General features: G+C 43.1%; 1 protein-coding gene across 3 annotated transcripts in view; it reads left to right on the top strand.

Annotated features, from left to right (window-relative positions):
- The window catches only part of LOC111159039 (sodium voltage-gated channel alpha subunit 10), a 95,633-nt gene extending 78,515 nt beyond the window's left edge, over positions 1 to 17,118 (top strand). For all 3 annotated transcript variants that reach the window (XM_022521409.1, XM_022521408.1, XM_022521407.1), the window contains 7 exons: positions 2,616 to 2,738; positions 3,975 to 4,259; positions 4,974 to 5,027; positions 5,868 to 6,005; positions 8,302 to 8,406; positions 12,870 to 13,140; positions 15,905 to 17,118. In XM_022521409.1, the coding sequence (XP_022377117.1) occupies positions 2,616 to 2,738; positions 3,975 to 4,259; positions 4,974 to 5,027; positions 5,868 to 6,005; positions 8,302 to 8,406; positions 12,870 to 13,140; positions 15,905 to 17,118 (2,190 nt within the window). The remainder of the gene's footprint in view (positions 1 to 2,615; positions 2,739 to 3,974; positions 4,260 to 4,973; positions 5,028 to 5,867; positions 6,006 to 8,301; positions 8,407 to 12,869; positions 13,141 to 15,904) is intronic.
- The last annotated feature ends 4,840 nt before the right edge of the window (positions 17,119 to 21,958 follow it).

Genomic DNA, 21,958 nt, shown 5'->3' with positions numbered 1-21,958 from the left:
CCATTTATCCTGTCAGTCCGTCCTGTCCTTCCTTCCATCCATTCTCATTCTTCTTTCTCTCTTCTCTTCCACTTATCCATTCATCCTAACCTTCCTTTCATCTATCTATCAACTGGTTATTAATCCTTCTGTCTTTCTATCTTTTGGTTCATCTCTCTGACTATTCAGTCATCTAACCTTCTACTCATTCATTCATGCATCTTTAATCCAAGCATCATCCTAGCCATTCATTCTTCCATCTTCCTATGTTTCCTTTAACCATCTACTTATCCTTCCTTCTTTTTTAAAAGATTTATTTATTTTATTTATTTATTTATTTATTTATTTGAGAGAGAGAGCCCATGCACAAAAGGGGGAAGGACAGAGGGAGAGGGAGGGGCAGACTCCCTGCTGAGCAGGGAGCCCAACTTGAGGCTCAATCCTAGGACCCCAGGATAACCTGAGCTAAAGGCAGACCCATAACTGACTGAGCCACCCATATGCCCCCATCCTTCCTTCTTTCCACCCATCTATCCATTCATCCATTTTCCTTTCACTCCTCCTCTCAACCAATCAACCTTCCATCCATTCTCTAATCTCTTCTATTTATTTATTCTATCTAACTCTCTTTCCATTCATCTATCAGTCATTTCACTCAGCCATCTGTTCTTCTCCCTTTCATCCATCCCATCCATCCAGTGTGCTATACTTCCATATTTTGTCCTTCTTTCTTTCATCCTTCCTTTCAACTGCCTGTCCTCTCCATCTTTGTTTCTTTTAATCCATTATTCTATCCAAATACTCTTCCCGTCCATCTTCCTTCTTTCTCTTCTTCCTCTCATCCATCGCAACATGCCTCTATATTTTCTTCAATTTATCAAATGTTTATTTATGACTACTGAACATAGGATTGTCTTATGCAGTGCTGTGGGATGGGCAGAAGCCAAGAAGTAAAAACTCCCTATCTCTAAGAGTTTGTGCTGTAATCTCTCAGCAGATAAGACACACAGAGAAAAATAAACCTATTATAAGGGCGGTATGTGGTGAGCACTGCCGGAAATAATTATTGTCTTAGGGACACAGAGACAAGAGCCTGTGGGGGTGGGGTAGTTGGGAAGGCATCCTATAGGAACTGACATTAAATGTGGGGTTTAAAATGAGCAGGAGCATTGAAATGCAAAGAGGACTGTGGGATGGGGGGGCAATTTTATTTAAAAGCTGATCCTGAGCAAAAGTACAGATACAGGTAAATTTAGGAAACAATTTTACTTAGGAAGAATATATGAGTGAAATACGGCTGAAAAAGTAGTATGCAGCTAAATAATACAGGCTAAGAAATCTAGGACTTAACCTGAGGATGATAAAACACCAGTGAATTCTGGGAGTAAGAGACACACATGATTATAATCAAATTTGCAGTGGAGAATGGATGCAATACTACAGAGCAGTTGGGGGGCTAACAGCCTGAGCAGTGGGAGTGGAGCTGGGCTTGGGTGGAGGACTTTGACCCCAGACCCTGATTCCTCCAGCTATAGATTTTACACATGAGGCAGCCTTCCCAGGAGGCTGAGCAAAAGACTGAATAGGGTCCAGCATAAAATTGGCCCCAAACCTCTCCTCCCTCTGTCAGCCAGACAGCTGGGTGCCACCTACTGGTGTCTGGAGCCCTGCATGGATGAAGAAAGGGTATTTTTTCCATTCCCTGTCTTTGTCCTGATGGAATAAGCATTTAGAGAATAGGCATTGTTTGAGGCTCTAGCAACCAAATGGAGACCCCTTCCTGGTGTATCTCCCAACCTAGCTGCCAGGAGAAGCTAAGCCTGAATTCAGCCCACCAGTCATGGTGCAGTTGGGGTCTTCCAAGATTAGGTCACAGTATCTAGCAAGCTGAAGCCTATGCATATGGTACCACACTGGGACCTTCAAAGCTCCTGGAAGGTGTGGCCATTTGTCCATGTCAATTTGTGTCCTTTACAGTTCTTGGTCCAACACTTAAAAAAAAAAAACCCAACAGGGAATCACACAACCTAGTCTTTATATCTCAGCCACCTGTGAAAGCTGGATTTCATAGATCCATGCCACTCACTCTAACTTTGACTCCCTCATTTTATACAGGGGGAATATGTGACCTGGACTAGAAAAGTACTGACCCAAAGCCCCCCCCCCCAAAAAAAAAATCAGGGGTTGAGAAGGGAAAGAGACCAGGACTCTTTGCCCTCTACTTTTCTGGGCAAATACAGTTGAGACTCACTTTGCATTCTTCAAAATAGACTTTCAGCATGACCTCCACAAAGGAAATCATCTCTCCAAGTCTCTGAAAGTCAGAGTTTCAAGGCTGTTGAAGTCTGGCTGGTGCCTCTGGAGGGGAAAAGGAAGGTTGATATAATACACTGGGAGCTTGACCACCCACACACCACAGCATGGTACTGTGGAGGACTGAGGTTCAAGAAGTGGTGAATGAAATCTTTAATAAGGGAAAGAAATGGAACTGTCTCGAGAACTTTCACTGGAGTTCAAAATAAGATGGGAGCCAGGATGATGGCTTGGACAGAGTGTAGTATGGGAGGGATTTCCTGTCTCCTTCTACCAGGACCTCTGGAACCTAGAGTAATGCTTTTGCTCTCTGCCTGCATCAGATCTCCCTGACAAGCCTTATAGCAAAAATCCTGCAGTATTCTGACATGGCATCCATCAAAGCCCTTCGGACCCTCCGTGCCCTGAGGCCCCTGCGGGCTCTGTCTCGATTTGAAGGCATGCGGGTAAGACCTATCTCCAAACTGCTCTGGTCTGCAGCATTTGGTACCCCTTCCCCACTTCCCATGCCCCCCTGTCCCTGAACCTGAGCTCTAGGCCTACCCCAACAGGTGGGCTCTTGGTACTCGTTTCCCACTGGGATTTTGGTAGCGCTGCCATATCCTAATGCTCTGGTTTTCCTTTGTGTCCCTTTGTGAGCACTCTCCCCTTCTCAACTCAAATATCATGTCTATCAGCACTCAGACACACTTTCCTGCTTATAGTGAAGTATGCTTTAACATCTCTTACCTCGATCTCCCTAACCTGCCTAATGTCCTTTTTGCCAAGATCTCCAGAACACCCCAAACCCTTCATTTTTCCAAGACAAATGAACCTTTCCTCTGACACTCCATTTGAATGTGGTGGCACCATCAGCTCAGCACCATGGCTGCCATCCACTGGAAAGCATCCTCCCCAACACAATGTAGTCATGGATTCTTCCCTTTCATCTAAACCTTTCCTTGCCCATCACTGTCACCTCCACCTTGCCCTCACTGTCTTCCTCACGATGGAATGCTCACAAGCCAGGCCCTTGAATTACTGGGGGGACAAAGGATTGCTAATTTGTCCCCCTCCCCTTCCTCCTAATTATAAAAGGCTACAGGTACTGAAAGTAAGGTTTTGCTTTCTTCCCCCCTTGACTCAAAGAAGACATCGTATCTTCAAAAACAAAAGTGGACTTTAAAAACTCACTTGTACCTTCACAAACACTAGGAACTTATGATTGAAATAGTTTGAAATTTGTTTTATTTTATTTCTAGGTTGCTGCTTTACAAATAAGCATGTTTGTGAATAAGGATTTTGATTTTCACTGATTCTTGACCAAGGCACACCTTGAACTATATTTTTTAAAGCCCTTTTAAAATAACATTTAAGAAGAATAAAGCAAGTTCCTAGAAGTCTGTATATACAAGCACAACACACCCACTCACACCCCTAAAAGAGCATGTGTGTACTGTAAGTTCATCCATCTCCTTAATCCTGGAGAAAGACCCTAAAACCTGCCCAGAATGTTTAGGGAGAAGATCTAAACCCATCTTCAGCTACCCAGTACCTCTCAGTCTTCTCAGTCTGAATTATTGCTCTAATTAACCCACTTCCCGTACTGGATCCAAAGACCACTGGTTCATGAAGCAGAGTGAGTGTAGACAGAAGTAGGATTCAGCAAGAAGGGTTCCAGATCCTTTTGCATTTCCCCCCAGGTGGTGGTAGATGCCCTTGTGGGTGCCATCCCGTCCATCATGAATGTTCTCCTCGTCTGCCTCATCTTCTGGCTCATCTTCAGCATCATGGGTGTGAACTTCTTTGCGGGGAAGTTTGGGCGGTGCATCAACAAAACCAATGAACACCTTTCTCTTGTGCCTTTGTCTATTGTGAATAACATATCTGACTGCAAAGATCAGAACCACACTGGCAGCTTCTTCTGGGTCAATGTGAAAGTCAACTTTGATAATGTTGCAATGGGTTACCTAGCACTTCTGCAGGTGGTAAGTTCTGAGATCAACCATGTCTCTTCCTTTGGCTATTTTATAATGTGGAGGGTCTGAGGTCTTTCAGAAGTTGCTATGTAGAGACTTTGCAAGAGGTAGCAATCAGTGTGAGCTGAAGTCACTACCCATTCCTATAGACTAGCATAAGGCTGCAGGGCCTCACCCATGAAAGCGATGTCACAGTGGTGCAATTAGACAAGCGTGGGCTGGCAGCCTAGAATAAAGGGATGAGCCTGCAATGCAACTGTATCAGGTGATGACTTAGAATTTACTCTTTGTACAAAATAGTCATGATATAGCCACCTGTTCAGTCTTCTACTGAAGATCCTCTCCTAGACAGTAATAAATTGTATTCCAGGTCTGTTATAATGATAGAAAGTGCTGGTGGCGATGACAGGCAAAAACATCCACACTGTCATTCATTCATTCATACCTTGCCTTCATCCATCAGGTGTTGATGCAATTGCTTATACACTTGTCATGCAGTAACCCACACCTTCCTACATCCCACTGTTTGTTCATGCATTGGTTCAACAAATAATCCCTGAATGGCTGTGGTGGGCCAGGTGCTGTTCTTAGCCCCAGCAGATATAGAAAACTGCCTCCAGGGGGCCCGTGCTCTATGAGAAAAACAGACAAATAAGTGAATCAAAACAAAGTTCAGCATAGACAATGGTCAGACACTGAGTGGCCTCTGCTCCTTGTTTCCAGGCAACCTTTAAAGGCTGGATGGACATCATGTATGCAGCTGTTGATGCCCGAGATGTGAGTCTCAGCCCGCCATGCCTACTGCCTTCCCTTTGGTCCATCCCACTCACATCAGTCGGTTTGAAATGGAATGAAGGTGGCTTTGGTACCAAAAAGGGCAGTCCCCCAATAGGCTGGCCTTATCCTTCCCTGGAGCAGTGTCCAGCTGTGCCTCTCTTGAATGTTTAAGCTAACCTCACCTGTTCCCCTACCGGGCACACTCCCTAGGCTTTTCAAGTTCTCCTGCTCGCCACTGAGGAAAATATCAGATAACCTCTCCAGGACTATGTGTGAGAGCACTCCCTGGGCAGAGGCAGGAGTGGGGTGCTGGCCACAACAAGGATATTGTCATGGCAGCAGGGGAAGGAGATGGGTGCTGCTGAGGAAAGATACTTTGCTGCTGGGGCAGAGCTGATGCCCTGCCCCAATCCCCTCATTCCAACTCTTGAGTTCACTCCCAAGCCGTGCTTCTAATTCTCTGAGACTTGACTTTCTTCAATGCCTCAGAGTCCCTCCCCCAAGGGTAAGGGATTGAATGTCCACAGGGGCAATCTTCACAGATAAGTTTGGGGAATCTGCAGATAAATGCTCCAGCTTCCCAGTCCCTTAGAGGTACAATTCTGAGGTTCATTCTACTCAGTTCACTAGAGAACCCCAACAGGATAGAGCACCAGTTGCCCCCTAGTGATGGCCTGCTTAACAACACCTCATTTGGCTTTTCTCCTGTTTACCCTCCCCATCCCTCAGTCCTGGTTCCTGACTCTCAAATAAACCACCCACCCACACCCAGGTCCTTGTCTCAGGGATCAACACAAACATACCCACCTGCTCCCCATGCCTCCCCTTGTCTGTTCACAGGTGAACTTGCAGCCTAAGTGGGAGGACAATGTGTACATGTACTTGTACTTCGTCATCTTCATCATTTTTGGTGGCTTCTTCACACTCAATCTGTTTGTTGGGGTCATAATTGACAACTTCAATCAACAGAAAAAAAAGATAAGTGGGGCTCGGGTGTTTCCATGAATCTTTCCCTCCCTGTCACCTGACTTCATGACTAAAGCCAACACTCCCTAGCCTTCATGTCTGACCAGAAGCCCAGTTTTGGCCTTTTACACCAACATCCATGTTTGCACCCCGATTGTAGCACTCACCCCTGCCTGGTGTCCTGGGGTTGCTGCTGGAAGAGCTGCATTTCTCTGTGTCAACAACATCCCCACTTCTGTCCGGGTCCCCTTCCTCTTTCCCAGAGTGCCCGGGTCTTCCCATTTGGAACCTGGTATGCTGAGTGTGCCCTAGGTAACCCTTGGGAAACATCAACAGGTAAAGAAAGGGCTCCAGAACTTGTTGCCTCTGTCTGGAGCTCTGACCTCCAGAAGCACTAAGTCAGGAGGCCTCTGCAAGGGCCAGAGATTCAGTGTTGGCTGAATCCCAATCCTCCTTGGGATGGGGAGGAAGACCCTTGCCTCCATGGATGCTGACTCTGATGAATAGGAACTGAATCCCACATGACCTCTTATATTTACATTAAAATGTTAGGGCATTAAAAGTGTAAGATGCTTTCTTGTTACCCTCTATTTACCCTTTCATTTAACACCCTCCATTCCCTTGAGGTAGATAAAGCACCACGTTAGACCAAAGTAAGCTGAGATCAAGAGGAAAAAACAGGGTCCTATGGATAAGTCACATAGTATAGCACCAAGAGCCCAGCATTAGTTTTGGCATCATACAAACCTGGGCTTGCATTCCCAGTTCAACCACTCGCTAGATGGCTGATCCTGGCAATTACTGAAAATTCTCTGAGCCTCAGCTTTCTTATCTATTCAGTGGAGTTAATAATACCTGCTCATAAGATTCTGGTGAGGGGAAAGTAAAAGCCTGTACAAGAAGGTAGGTTAAGTGTCTGCCTTTCTTCTCAGGTCATGATCCTAAGGTCCTGGGATCAGGCCACCGGTTTGGGCTCCCCACTCAGTGGAGAGTCTTCTCCTTCTCCCTCTGCCCCTCCCCCCATGCTCATCCTCTCTTGCTCACTTGTTTTCTCTCTCTCTCTCAGATAAATAAATCAAATCCCAAAAAAAAAAAAAAAAAGAAGAAGTACCTAGTTTAGGACTGAGCTACAGTACTATTATATTTTAGAATGAAAGTCTAATGGCATAGCCTTCCCACCTATAGGAAGTCCTTGCCAGAGTTCTGGGCATAAGAAGTGGGCAGCCCTTCTCCACCCCAGAGGGGCTCAGCAAGACAGCTATGAAGTGCTGATCAATGTCATCAGCACCCTTGAGGGCTTTGAGACCATTCAAACAATCCATTCTCCCATTTTATAGGTGAGGAAACTAAGTGAGACCTTGACAGGGTCATGTTAGGTAATAGAATGAGATAAACCAGTGATGAAGTTGGGGGTGGGGGCTATATATGCTGACTCCTTGCCCAGAATTTTCAGTGCTCCACCCAGTGCTCCCAATCCTCTGCCCCTGCCCCACTCAGAGATCTCTCCCTGAAGGCTCTCTGTATCCATAGATTTTCTAAAATATCCTCAAATCCCAGAGATCTCAACCCATTTCCCAAGCATTTGCAGTGAACTACTTTACATGGTATGGAAATGGGAAGAATTCAAATTAGTTCAGGAATTCGAGGGATTAAATGCAGGAGGTCTAGAGGGTCCTCAAAGAAAACCCAAAACTAAGGGAGGAAGGCATTTTTGATGGTGAAAATTTTGGCACTGTAAAGCAGAAGTCAATGCAAATGGTGGGACTCAAGAGAACCAATAAAGAGTTCTCCAAGGACCCTTGGATAAGGCAGTAACTGTCCTTAGCTCCTCCTCTCCAGGAAGGAGTTAAGGGGCTGGATCTCAAGGTCTTTGCTGCAGAAGGCCCTGAGAGAAGATCTTGTCCTAGGCAGGAACTAAGATTCCAGAAGCCCAGTAGATTTGACTAATATTGTCAGGCTGGATGCAAGGCTCAGATTTTAAACAATATTTATTTTCTCCTTAGGTTCTGCCTCCAAATTCTTCCCACCCTCTTATCAAGCATCCCCTCTGGGTTCTTATGGAAGAGAAACAAACAGGTTTTGTTCCAGAGACTCAGGCAGGGAGACAGAGCTGGGGCTCTGTCCCACCCACTCTGTCACCAATTGTGGCACCTAGGCAGGTCACTGCTTGATTCGGGCCTTGACATTGTCTTTCTGCAGAGAAGGAAGAATGTGGAGATGTTGTTCTTCTCCAGCATGCTCTGATTTTGGTATCCCTGGGAGTTCCTGTAACTTTAGTAACAGTGGTGTTTGTTATCCTCTCCTGTACTTAGGGGGCCAGGACATCTTCATGACAGAGGAACAAAAGAAGTACTACAATGCCATGAAGAAGCTGGGCTCCAAGAAGCCCCAGAAGCCCATCCCACGGCCCCTGGTGAGCTCCAGAGAAGAATGTTTCTGGAAGTCCAACCAATAGCTTAAGCCTATGGTGGGTGGGTAGGGGTTGGCCAGTGCTCTCTGTGAAGGGGGAAAACTAGGTTGAGTTTGGGGATGATGTAATGAGAGTTCCCTGGCCCAAGGAATGAGAAGTGTTAAAGAAGGAACTCTGGTCTTCTGGAGAGAGTATATCTCCCACAGATACTCCAAATAGATCTATTTAAGGAAGTACTGAGTTCCCCAACCAGTTTAGGGTTCAATCACAAGATTGGGAGCAGGTTAGGCTAAATGATACTAAAGATGGTAAGAGCCCTGAGATGAAGTGTGTTTGTGGTTATGCTTCTTGATCTAGGTGGCAATGAATCTCCAGCCTTACCCTACATCCCACCCCATGCCTACAGTACATAGATAGGAAATGGCCAAAAACCCAAGCCTGTAAGATCCTGGCCCCAGTCATGGTCAATAGGAGCCAAAAGTTATCCCATCCTTGTATTTAAAGATTGACCAAAACTTAGAGCTCTACTCCACTTTGATTTCTTTATTCACAAAAACCTTAAGAGACATGCCCTCTATTACCCCATGAAACACAACACCCAAACCATACATATTATCACCTAAGTTCTTCTCAGTCCTCCACTAGAAGATGGAAAATGTCAAACCTCTAGTTAGCCTCTGCTGAGAGTAGATAAACAGGTTCGTCAGGGGGAGTATTATTATGTAGGGAATGTTCAGTGAAACCTCTTCCAAGAGTTTCTGAGCCATCAGAATGGAATTGACATCTTGTTCACTTACATAACCTTTCTGTGGATAAGATGCAGTGTCTGTTAAGAGAACTACAGGTGTGTCTAGGACACTATGCCATCAGCACCCCCCCAACCACCACTACCAGGGCAAAGCCTAAAGACCTACAACAAAGGAGAGGACCTCTCCCTAGAATTAGGGAGACATATTCTGTTGGCCAAGGCATTAAGATTTCTAAGTCAAGGTATGGGGTTTATATAAATTGCTAAAAACTTCATGAGCACATAGTCTTGAAAACATTTGCAGGGGGAAAAAATTCTATGACCTTTGGATATACTTTACTTGGAAACAGTGGTCATGAATGTATTGGTATGCTCAGTTCCAATAAGAAGTGTTATAATGAAGGGTGATAGGATGTTCAGACCTCTGTAGGGGCAGAGGTTTCCTTCCAAATCCCTATCAAATCAAGATAGCTTAAGTCTCAGGGAGTACCCCTCAGTCAGCCAGTCCAATGAGCAGGAACAGGCTCAGAATGAAAAGATGTAGGTAAGTGGCTGAGCCCAGCCAATCAGCATCAATTCAGGGGAGAAAGATCCTGTGACTTACAGAGAAACAAGCAGGTGAGTCCCTGTTGGCCTTCCCTGGTGGCTGGACTGATGCTGAATCTACAGTTGAACCAGACACTAAGGAGTCTGTGCTATGGACATCCCTTGGCAAAATCATGACAGTCACCATTTCTCCTAATCAAACCATAACCAAGACCCTCCAAGGTTGACAATGGGAGAGGCCCACCACACAGATAAGGGAAGTGAGACCTCACAGCCTAACTGTGTTTCTGAGAGTCATCATCCCTTTGGATGGGAAGGGGGTATATTACTAATTAACTATCAGTACTGTCCTAGCTTTAGTGGAGGAACATGGCTCTCTCCTTAATAATGTGTTCGAAGCATAGCCAACACTTTTTTCCCTTTGTTCCCCTATCATAGCCAAGGCAAGGCTGGAACATTTAAACAAGACTTTGAAGTCTTAGGGGTCCCAAAGAAAAAACTAGCAGATCAGGGGCCCAAGCAGCAACTGCATATGGCTGCTCTCCAGGGCCCACAAGTCTCGGCCCATCCTTGCTCCTGGACAGCAACCATATGGCAGGCCACATCTTGGCACCCACCACCCTGTCAGATAAGCCTGATCATCTGCCTTCCTCAAAGTCCAGAGCCGAGAAAGAAACACCAGCAAAAAGAGAAATTCCCACTCCTACCTAAGATTCACCCTCCCAGATCCAGCTCTCTTTTCACTAGATTATTGGTACTGGAATACTCACCTTCTTCCCTTAGCAGCCCCAACAGGTTGAGCTGGTCAGATAAACAGCACTGACACAAGAGTTCTGCCCCACAGGAGCATGGGTGCCATTTCACAGGAGGGCCAACTTGGTATACACACACATACATGCGTGCGCACACACACACACACACACACACACACTCACTCACTCCACCTCACCACTGGCAAAGCTCAAGTTCTAAATTGTATGCTTCATCCATAGCAAAGACTACAGCTTCCACAAGACTGGGAAGTTTTATTCTATAACATTCCCTGCTATAGAAATTACTAAAAGCAGGTTTCACGTACTTCACTATATAGGAAAATAATAGGCTCACATTATCAGTCACCCACTTCAACATCTCTGAGAGCACTGAGAGTTGCAAAGGAGTGAACCCTGCTCACAGGTTAAGCCAAGAGCAGCCAGCAAGCTGCTCCATTCCCCAGCATCCAAATATCCAGGATAATCTCAATGCCCGCAACTTAGTAATGTTGTCACCTGCTCTGTTTAATTAGAAATTGTGTGGTCATGAAAGGGCTTTATTTTTTCACCATTTTCAGTGATGAAATTGAAGTTATTAGTGGCTCTTCAATCCCCCTCCTACTCCGGAAAAGACATGGGCCATCAGTTATCCCCAGATCCAGGCCTACCTGTGTCTGATTCTTTGCTCTAACCCCACAGTGTAACAACCTCTCCTCACCAGGAAGAATAAAGCAAGACCCAGCCTCTGTCTCAGCCCTTCTGCCCATGTCTGCTTTGCAGCTCCTGTGAGCTCCCTGATGAGACACATGACAGGGTCCTCTCTGCCTCCACTCATGCAGAGCCCAGCACATAGTATACATTCAGTAAGTGCCTGTTGTATACAATAGAGTGGTCTTCTAATTTTATATGAGGTGTGGGTAATTCAGAGCTGTCCATTCTGTCATCCGTTCATTCATCCATTTATTGAACATCCATTGCATGCCAGGTACTCTGCAGACACTGAGGATAGAGCAGTGAGTAACACATACAAAATTCCTCCCCTCAAAGAGACTATAGTCCTGTGACATAGAAATAAAATTAGCAAAAATCACACAGATACCAATTCACAGGTTGGAGAGATTCCTAAGAGAGAAAGAATGGAATGAAGAGCAAAGGGTGCCTAGGACTGAGCCTTGAGGTGCTCCAACATCTAAGGGTTGCATAAAGAAGACTCAAAAAAGAATAGATAGAAAGACAAGAAAAGAACCAAGGAAGTATGGCATGCTGGAGACTAAGAAAGGAGAGTTTCAAGGTGGCAGGTGTGGCAAGCAATGCCAAACAGGTATCCTTGTACTTACATTCTGGAGGTCATTGGTGATCTTAACTAGAACCATCTCAGTAACAGAATGTGGACAAAAGCCGTGTGGGGGGTGAATTGAGGAATGAGTGGGAACAGTGATTACACAAAATGCCTTCAAGAATTCGGCTGTGAAAGTGGGGGGAGTAGTAGGGAGAAAGTAAGGTGGTAGCTGGAGGGAGATGTAAGGTTCAGGAAGATTTTTTTTTTCTTTAAGCTAGGAAGAGCTAGGTCATTAGAGATTTACCTAAGGAACCAAGAGTAAGTAACCACAAGAGTCTGGTTAAAGTCTGGCTAAAAGCCTCATTCCTCAGTAATGAAGCCAGAGGATCAGGAGGTTGGTAAGTGGCAGCAATGAAGAAGAGGTGAAGGTAAACCACCTAGATGACACAAGCTTCAAAGGAGGAAGGGTTTTGCAAGATGCAGGAGGAGCAAAGGTCTGAAAGTTATAGTGGGAAACAAGAAGGACTCCAGGCCTACCCTCCTTCCCTAGAATACCTAGGGTAGGGGAGAATGAGCAGCCACTTGGTTTGCAGTTCTTGAACTCATGCTATGTAGGAACTATGGGAACACAATGTTAAATAAGACATGGTCCCATCCTCAAAGAGCCCACTCTCTAGAAGAGAAGAAGAGAAACACACACGAAATGCTAGAACTCAAGTCTGACCAAAGGCTGTGGGAGAGAGGAAATGGGCAATGTAGTGCGATGTGATTAGGAAATTAGGGAGATCTCCCTGGAAGGAGTGGGGCTTAAGAAAAATAGATACTCAAGACTATTGGAATTTAGATAGCCAAGTGATGGGATGGGAAGTGCTTGCAAATGGTCCACCAATGAGGAAAAAGTGCCTGGTGACTTCAAGGGGGTGGGAAAGGCAATGAGGACTTGAATTGAAGCATTGAAGTAAAATCAACTAAGAATAAGATTTTGGAAGGCGCAAGGACAGGACTTGACTTCTGTTTGGATGTGGTGTGAGGAAGATAAGAGACGGGTTTCAGAAAGCCTTCTATGGAGAATGCAGCCTCTCCAGATGCCCCTTGTATATTGGCCAGAAAGGCCCTGATGGACCATCTCTTGTTTTCCCAGAACAAGTACCAGGGCTTTGTCTTTGACATTGTGACCAGACAAGCTTTCGACATTGTCATCATGGTCCTCATCTGCCTCAACATGATCACCATGATGGTGGAGACTGATGAGCAGAGTGAAGAAAAGACGAAAATCCTTAACAAAATCAATCAGTTCTTTGTGGCTGTCTTCACGGGCGAGTGTGTCATGAAGATGTTTGCCTTGCGGCATTACTACTTCACCAATGGCTGGAATGTGTTTGACTTCATTGTCGTGGTCCTCTCCATTGGGAGTAAGTGGGCTTACAGGTGGTGGGGAAACCCAAACTCTGCTTGGGGTTGTTTGGGTTGGTTTTTGTTTTTTTTTTTTCAAAACCAAGAGGACAACCAACAAACTTTTTCAATATACATTATATGTTAGAGGAGCCCAGTATTTGCTGCTTTCCAAGAGCAGCAGATTTAAAAATGTCCCTATCCTCTCTGTAAAATGGAGAGTTTCCATTGGCCTTCTCCATGCTGTCACAAAGTGTTTTTAAGCACCTACTGTGTGCATAGCCCATTGCCTGAACTTTGGGGCTGATAGGGAAAATCACTCCTCCAGATGATATATGATGGAATTTCCAGTGGGCCTTATCTTGATGGTCTTTAAAGAGGAGAATGGGTGGTATGATTTGAGGTGAGTCATTAAATGCTTTCTGGAAAAGGAGGTGGTTGCCAGAAGAGTGAGCAAAAACTAAGAGTATTCAAAGGAGATTCTTAAGTCAAGAATCTGCAATTAAATCTTTATATAACTATCTACTTAGGGAATGTGAGTGTTAGACAAGTCAAAGAATCAATGCCAAAAGGTCAGTGCTCTTAGAGCCTAGTCTGGGTGTTGAATAGACCCAGTATTCGGGGGGCCAATGGGCATTCAGAGAAAACTCATAAAGTCAGATGTTAAAGTGGGGAATGGAGCCACCACAATTGAGAGCTTGCTGACTTCTGAGGACCAGACTGGGTTCCTTGGGTCTTCACAACAGCTCTCTGAAGGAATGTCATTATCCTCATTTTATACATTTTAAAATTGAGCCTTACAGATTAAGAAAGTTATGTAAGGTCATATAGTTTGTAAAGGAGAGAGCTGAATTTAGACCTAGCTAATGTTCTTCTAATGAATTAGTTGCCTTCTACCAACAACCAAAAGAGTGTCCTTAGCCCTCTTGTGGTTTTGGCAAAGTCTGGCCCTACAAAGGCCTAATCCCAGTGCACCAGATTTACTTGGCATTATAAATATATCCTGACCTATTATATCATGACGTGCTTACTTTTCTGTCAAAACATAGCTATAGATTTAATTTTCCATTGATTTACCATCAAGAGCTAACAGCATCTAAATACAACTTGGCAGAACTTAATCAATCTCCCCTCCCTGGTGCTGAAATACAGCCTTGGACTGTTTGTTTGGGAAGTTTACATTTATTTTTGTTTTCTGTTTTGTTTTGTTTTCCTGTTGCTGCTGTTTTTTGTGGGAGGTTTGTTTTGTGTGTTTGCTTTCCAAACTGAGAAACTCTAAAGATCATTTTGACTTTATAATAGAGAAAAGAGCCTGCTTATGTGACTTCCATATCAACACTATAGAAATAAAATACACTCAGAGTACTCCATTCTATGATGGGGACACCTTAACTACCAGTTCCAATGACCTACACAGCAACACAATCCACTGGTTAGAAATCAGTCATAGAGACCGCTGGAAAACAAGTGAAAGAACCCACCTCTTAATCCTTCTGCCCTCCCTCTCTCCCTTTCTCCCTTCCCACTAGCAAGACACGTATTGAGTAACAATTTATTACAAGTATGAAGACTCATACTCCCTTAAGGTATTATGTAGACTCATTGGCTGGCAGAATCTTAATAGATTATATAGACATATACATCCTAATTAAATATGCTTTAAGAGAGGGGCTTTCATAAAGTTTTTAATAATACAATATTATAATTACTTCCCAAATCTCTTCCCATTTCCTTCCTCTTTCCAACACAATACTATGACCATCCATATTCATATGATGAAAGGCAAGTAGGGGAAGAGGGTCAAGGGAACTCTGGCAAGGAGAGAGTTTGCCACCACGCTCCTCACCATTTGTCCTGAGAGGTTTTGCATCCTGTCTGACCTAACTTCACCTAATCTTTCGTGGTCCTTATAGGGATCCACAGCCCCAAGATCAAGCTTAACAAATCTTCAAGTTAGATATCATATAGAGAGACATATACATTCTTCATCTTTGTTCAAATTTGTTCATAGTTGGGGGTTGGGAGGACCATAACTGACCCTAAACAAGCCCATCTCCAGGCCCTAACATAGAGTTCAAACACAGCTGGAGATGAAAGAAACAAATAAAAGCCATTATGCAGACAGCTGGCCATTCAAAGCCAGTCAACTTTAGCTGTCAGCAAGTTGCCCAACTCTTCAGACCCCCTTGTAATTAACACCAAGCTCTGTACAATTATTCACAGGACCATGTGCCAGGAACTGAGTCAATCTTCACAGTAGGAAATGAGGAGATGAATCACAGGGGATGCTGGCCTTTGCAGAGCACAGGACCAGGAAAAGATGGAGGAAAAGTCATGTCCCAAGGCTGAGTTCTCAGGGAAGAGTAGGGCCTGTGTCATAGACAGAAGCAGACAAGGGCTGTATACATGCAGAATATGGTGTAGTCACCTCCAGTTAAACTAGGCTGCAGAAGGCAGGGCTTTGACCATAGACTGAGAAGAAAACATTCTGGGTGGAGGGAAAGAAAGATAAGAACATGGGGGGAAGCATGGGGCTTTTTTTTTTTTTTTTTTTTTTTTTAGCATGGGACTTATTTGAGAGAGAAAAAACTTATGCAATGAGCACATACTGAGCCCCCACTTTATGCCAGCCACCATGCAAGGCTCAGAAGGCCCAGAGTCCTTGAATATAGATGCTCACATGGGGATCCATACAGAGCAGAGATTGGAGAGTATGATTGCAACCAGCTTTGTCAGGGCTCAAGCTTGCAAGTACTAATTAGATCATTTCCCTCTCTTCTAAAGGCCTGGTATTTTCTGCAATTCTTACGTCACTTGAAAATTACTTCTCCCCAACACTCTTCCGAGTCATCCGCTTGGCCCGAATTGGTCGCATCCTCAGGCTGATACGAGCAGCCAAGGGAATCCGCACACTGCTCTTTGCCCTTATGATGTCCCTGCCTGCCCTCTTTAACATCGGGCTGCTGCTCTTCCTTGTCATGTTCATCTACTCCATCTTCGGCATGGCCAGCTTCCCCCATGTAAGTTGGGAGGCTGGTATCGATGACATGTTCAACTTCCAGACCTTCGCCAACAGCATGCTGTGCCTCTTCCAGATCACCACATCAGCTGGCTGGGATGGCCTCCTCAGCCCTATCCTCAACACAGGACCCCCTTACTGTGACCCCAATCTGCCCAACAGCAATGGCTCCCGGGGCAACTGTGGGAACCCAGCCGTGGGCATCCTCTTCTTTACCACATACATCATCATCTCCTTCCTCATTGTGGTCAACATGTACATTGCAGTGATTCTGGAGAACTTCAATGTGGCCACGCAGGAAAGCAGTGAACCTTTGAGTGAGGATGATTTTGACATGTTCTATGAGACCTGGGAGAAGTTCGACCCAGAGGCCACTCAATTTATTACCTTTTCTGCCCTCTCAGACTTTGCAAACACTCTTTCAGGCCCCCTGCGAATCCCAAAACCCAATCAGAATATATTAATCCAGATGGATCTACCCTTGGTCCCTGGAGATAAGATTCACTGTTTGGACATTCTTTTTGCCTTCACTAAGAATGTTCTGGGAGAATCTGGGGAGTTGGATTCTCTGAAGGCAAATATTGAAGAGAAGTTTATGGCAACTAATGTTTCAAAAACATCCTATGAACCAATAGCAACCACCCTCCGATGGAAGCAGGAAGACATTTCAGCTACTGTCATTCAAAAGGCCTATCGGAGCTATGTGTTACACCGCTCCATGACAATCTCCAACCCCCGAGGTGTGCCAAGGGCTGAGGAGGAGGCTATGTCTCCCCCAGATGAAGCCTTTGTTGTATTCATGGCAAATGAAAGTTGCACACTCCCAGACAAATCTGAAACTGCATCTACCACATCTTTCCCACCATCCTATGATAGTGTCACTAGAGGCCTTAGTGATCGAGTCAACATGAGCACATCTAGCTCAATGCAGAATGAAGAGGAAGCTACCAGTAAGAAAGTAACTGCCCCTGAGCCCTAGTGAGGACACTGCAGCATGGACTTAACCAGTTCTGGTGTGACCTTCTGCTCTGTGATAACTCTTTCCCACTAAAGGTGGCACTCAGTTACCACCTCACCAATGCATGCCACCAGTCACAGTGTCAGAACTGGGCAGAGAATGCATTTGGTGCCCACCTTTGGAGAAGCCCTCAAAACCAACAGGAGTCAGAAGCCAAGAACATCTCCACTGTGACAATCCTTTTGAATTTCAGTATCAGATGATGTATTCTCTTATTTTCCAGAAAATGTTCCCTGGTCCTTTTATTTTAAGTGTGCCCAGAGCTTACATTTACTGTGATAATCTTCTCAGGACCAGAACTACCAAAGATATATGGCAAGGATGTTACTGAAGGTCCAGGTTATTCCTCTGTGAAACACCACACTGAGAATGACAATGTTATTTAGGATTTTGCATGACTGCATGTTGACAGCTGCCAGACAATTGCTCCTGCCCAAGGTAATACCTGTGGTCTATGTCATGAAAGGCCTTTGAGATATCCATTAAAATTAATATTTTTAAAGGTATATCAAGACCAATGTTACATCTTAAAGCACCATTTTAAAATCTAATGTAATACTGACATGTGTCATAAATCACTTCTTCATTTTCAGTATTCCTATTATTATTTTGCAGTTTGAGCTTGAATCTGGGTGGAGCAGGAAGGAGCACTGTCCTGAAAGTTTGTTCTAATCCTAAGTATTCCACCAACACCATGCTACCTGAACCACATTCTTTCCCCTCTGAACCTGTTTCCCCACTTGTAAAAGTGGTGGGAGGTGGGAGACAAAGTGGACACTCTCTATGGCCCTTGCATTTCTTTTTGTAAAACTCAGTGGTGCTTTGCACCAATTTAGATAAGGAAAACACTCTCTCCTGAAGTTATAATGGCCAGACTTTTCTTTTGTGTAGCTAAAGTGGTAGCTTTGGATACATTCCAGAACCTGTTTCACATCTCATAGTCAGACCTTAATAAGGAAGGTTTTCACATTCCCCTTGGGCCACGATTCCATAATTAGTATAATCAAAAGAAAAGGGACATTTTGAAAAAGATGGTCTGAAAGATAAAAGGTATGGTCACTATTTTCTTAAATATATCCTACAAATGTTATTAAGTACCTATTATATGACAAGCACACTCTAAGCACAAGAGATAATGGAAACTAATGATTACGCCATATGATTACTTGGATTTATGCAGCAGGTGGAGAATTTGCTGACAGGAAAGAATATTCAGGCCAAAGAATGTGGTGGGTCTTAAGATGAAGGAGAGCAAGGAGTTTTGTGACAACGTAGGATATAAAGGATCATAATGACAGCCATGATCTTGTATTAGCCTTTGGGACATTTCCTGCCACAATGACAAGGATCAGGTCAATTTGACTGACATTTGGTCACTTCATAAGAGCTCCCATTTATATAATTACAAAGCCTAAAGACTAGTCCACCATACATGCCTCATTGGTACAGATTTTCTGAAATCTTGATTTCCTTTCTCTGTCACTGTTAGCCCATCAGAGGCTGAGGAGGCTGTCAAGATGTTTGTGGGGTTGGTCAGTACCCACAGATGTAGGTTAGTAAGGCAATGATGGAATATCTGAGGGCTGGGTTGTCTTCGTACAAATCAGTTGTTCTCCAGATGTACGGTTTGTATCTTAAGGATGAGTTCAACAAAATGGCTCTTCCTCACTGGTTCCACCAAACAAGGGAGAACAGATATTGACTGTGCCATTTCTTCAACATCTAAATCCCATGCAGTAAATGAAAATGCCTTCTAAGACAGCTAGATAGAGAGCTTGGAGACTGGCTTATTTTTATGTTATGTGGAAGAATTAAATGTATCCAATCATCAGACTAGTTCTATTAAGTAGACAATATTATTCTCGAAGATATTCTTGATACATTTTTTGCCCCAGGCTGTAAGTTGAATTGTGCACACACACTCCCTCTGCCAAAGAAAAGATATGTTGAAGTTCTAACTCATGGTACCTGCAAATGTGGTCTTATTTGGAAATAGAGTGCAGATGAATCAAATTAAAACACAGTCTTACTGGATTTAAGTGGGCCTTAATCCAATGATGAATGTCTTTAAAACATGAGGGAAATTTGGACATAAACACACACAGAGAAGAATGCCATGTGAAAACACACACACAGAGTGAGAAGGCAGCTTTGTGAAGACAGAGGCAGAAATTGGAGTTACATGGTTGCAAGCCAAGGAATGCGAAGTATTGCTGGCAAGTACCAAAACTAGAAAAGGGCAAGGAAGGATTCTTCTCAGGAACCTTCAGAGACAGCACAGCCCTATCAATATCTTGATTTCAGACTCTGGCCTCCAGAACTGGGATAGAACACATTCCAGTTATATAAAGCCACCTAGTTTGTAGTACTTTTTTACAGCAGCCCTAGCAAACTAACACACCCCACATTTAATGCCATACAGACACATATTCCAAATTATGATGGGAACTACTGGAAAAGTGATACAATATATACAGAGTGCATTGCACAGTTTTCAGAAATTTATTCAGTGCAAATTCAGGCTTAGCCTTCGAAAACTTCATGAGATCTAGTTTCAAAGTTCATCTGGTGGTCCAATTACAAGATAGGAGCAAATCTCAGAGATCCAGGGCAGATGGAGAGTCAGAGCTAGCTTCTCAGCATCACCCATAGGAGATGGCACTGGAATCTCTCTGATCCAGATTATGTGAGTATACCTAAGTGTTGAAGGGAAACAAGAGACAGAACAGTGGTGTTGACTGTATAAATATCCGGAACCCACAGGATCCTTAAAATGTCTCCACCATAAACACTACCTTGACTTTAAAAAAAAAAAAAAAGATTTTATTTATTTATTTGACAGAAAGCAAAAGAAAGAACATAAGCAAGGAGCGTGGCAGGCAGAGGGAAGAACAGGCTCCCTCAGTGTTCAATCCCAGGACCCTGAGATCATGACCTGAGCAGAAGGCAGACACTTAACTGACTGAGCCACCCAGACACCCCTACCCTGACTTTTTAATCCACTAAACTGTGTAACACACAGATATAGATGGCCAAGAGCATTCAGGAACATTCAGCCAACACATATGGGAAGACGTCAGCAGAAGTCACTCTGCTAGAGCATTTGCCTTAGGTGAGGTCACTTCCTTAAGCATTGGAGATGTAACAATTAGTAAGACACATCCTCAGCCTGGAGCTGAACATAGGCTGAGATTAATTTTTGAAAAAAATTTTTTAATCCCACGATTTCCAGCAGTTACAAGCTAAGTTTTTTGAACCACCCCTCCAATTGAAAACAATGAAAATGATAGATAAATACTAGATTACAATAATGTGTAAGTTGGGAAGATGTGAATTGAGTAAGGACTCTAAAGCTTTACTTTTATTCAAAAGGAAAATAAAAGTTCGCATTATTATTAGACTTTGATAAGTTAAGAATTCATGAATTAATTACTAGGATTGCCACAGGCAGAACAGAAACAGAATATATTCCAAACTAGGATGGGGGAAATATACTAATAAATAATCAGACAATCAAAAAAGTAAGATAATAAAGAAGATAAAAGAGAAATAAAGAGCAAGAGGAATGAGTTCAAAAGACAAAGAAATGTAGTATATTTGAACACAAATATATCAAGAATTGTATTAAATATATAAATGGACTATGTGCTTCAAAAAATCAGCAAAGATTGTAAGACAGAATTTTAAAATTCTAATAAGTAATGTTTATAGAAAGACACCACAAAAAAAAAAAAAGAAAGACACCACTAAAACCTAAGATTATCAAAAAGGTAAAAAGAGAGGAAAAGATATACCATGTAAATATTAAACACGTAGCTGCAAAATACATGGGTTTTTTTTTCAAGTTCTTAGGGATAATTTAAAAAAATAATTATTATAACTTGACATAGAATAAGATTTTTAAAGTTTTCAAGAAATTAAAAGCATATGGTGTGTTTTCTGACCATAATCTGATTTAGCTGAGAATCAATAACAAAAGGAAACAGACCAAAGCATATATGGACACTTAGTATATGACAAAGATGGCATAACATAGCAGTGAGGAAAAGATGACCTTCCTACAAATGGTAATAGGACAATAGTGTTTTCACAAGAAATAAAACAAAATTGGATCCCTACCAAAAACTGTACTTGAAAAATCAAATTCAAGTGTACATAAATGTGAAAGGCAAATCTATGAAGCTTTTAGAAGATAATACAGGAAAATATCTACATGATATGGAATAAGGAAAAGACTGATAAATTTAAACATTAAAATTTAGAACATCAGTTCATTAAAATAGATCATTAAAAGGTGAAAAAGCAAACTTTACAGTGGAAAAATATTTAAAATGTTTAGACCCAGCAAAAGTGTAATATTCAAAGGAGACTTTTATTAATTTCTACAAATCAATACACAACACAGTAGAAAAATGGCAAAAAAAAAAAATGGCAAAATGGTTTCTTCACAAAAGAAGAAACCTGAATAACCAAGAAACGTGAAGATGCACAACTTAATTAGTAATCAGAGAAATTCAAATGAAAACCATAGTGAAATACCACTACACATCTATCAGATCTGCAAAGCTTTTGGAGTCTAACAAATAACAACTGTTGGCAAAGATGTTGAGCAACAAGAACTGCACCACTGGAAAGTAATTAAATTGTCACAATCATCCTGAGAAACACTTTACTAGAAGACTTGAAGATACATATACCTATGACTTAGGTTTTCCACTCTAAGTGGAAACCTAGAGAAATCTATGCACACGTACTCTAGGAGACATGTACAAGAAAACCTCTTATCAACATTGTTCATAAT

This window comes from Enhydra lutris, unplaced genomic scaffold (assembly GCF_002288905.1).
Source record: "Enhydra lutris kenyoni isolate GAN:26980312 unplaced genomic scaffold, ASM228890v2 scaffoldscaffold66, whole genome shotgun sequence".
Lineage (NCBI taxonomy): Eukaryota > Metazoa > Chordata > Mammalia > Carnivora > Mustelidae > Enhydra > Enhydra lutris.
Note: the sequence above shows the minus strand (reverse complement) of the source record. Positions and strands in the feature narration are given on the sequence as shown.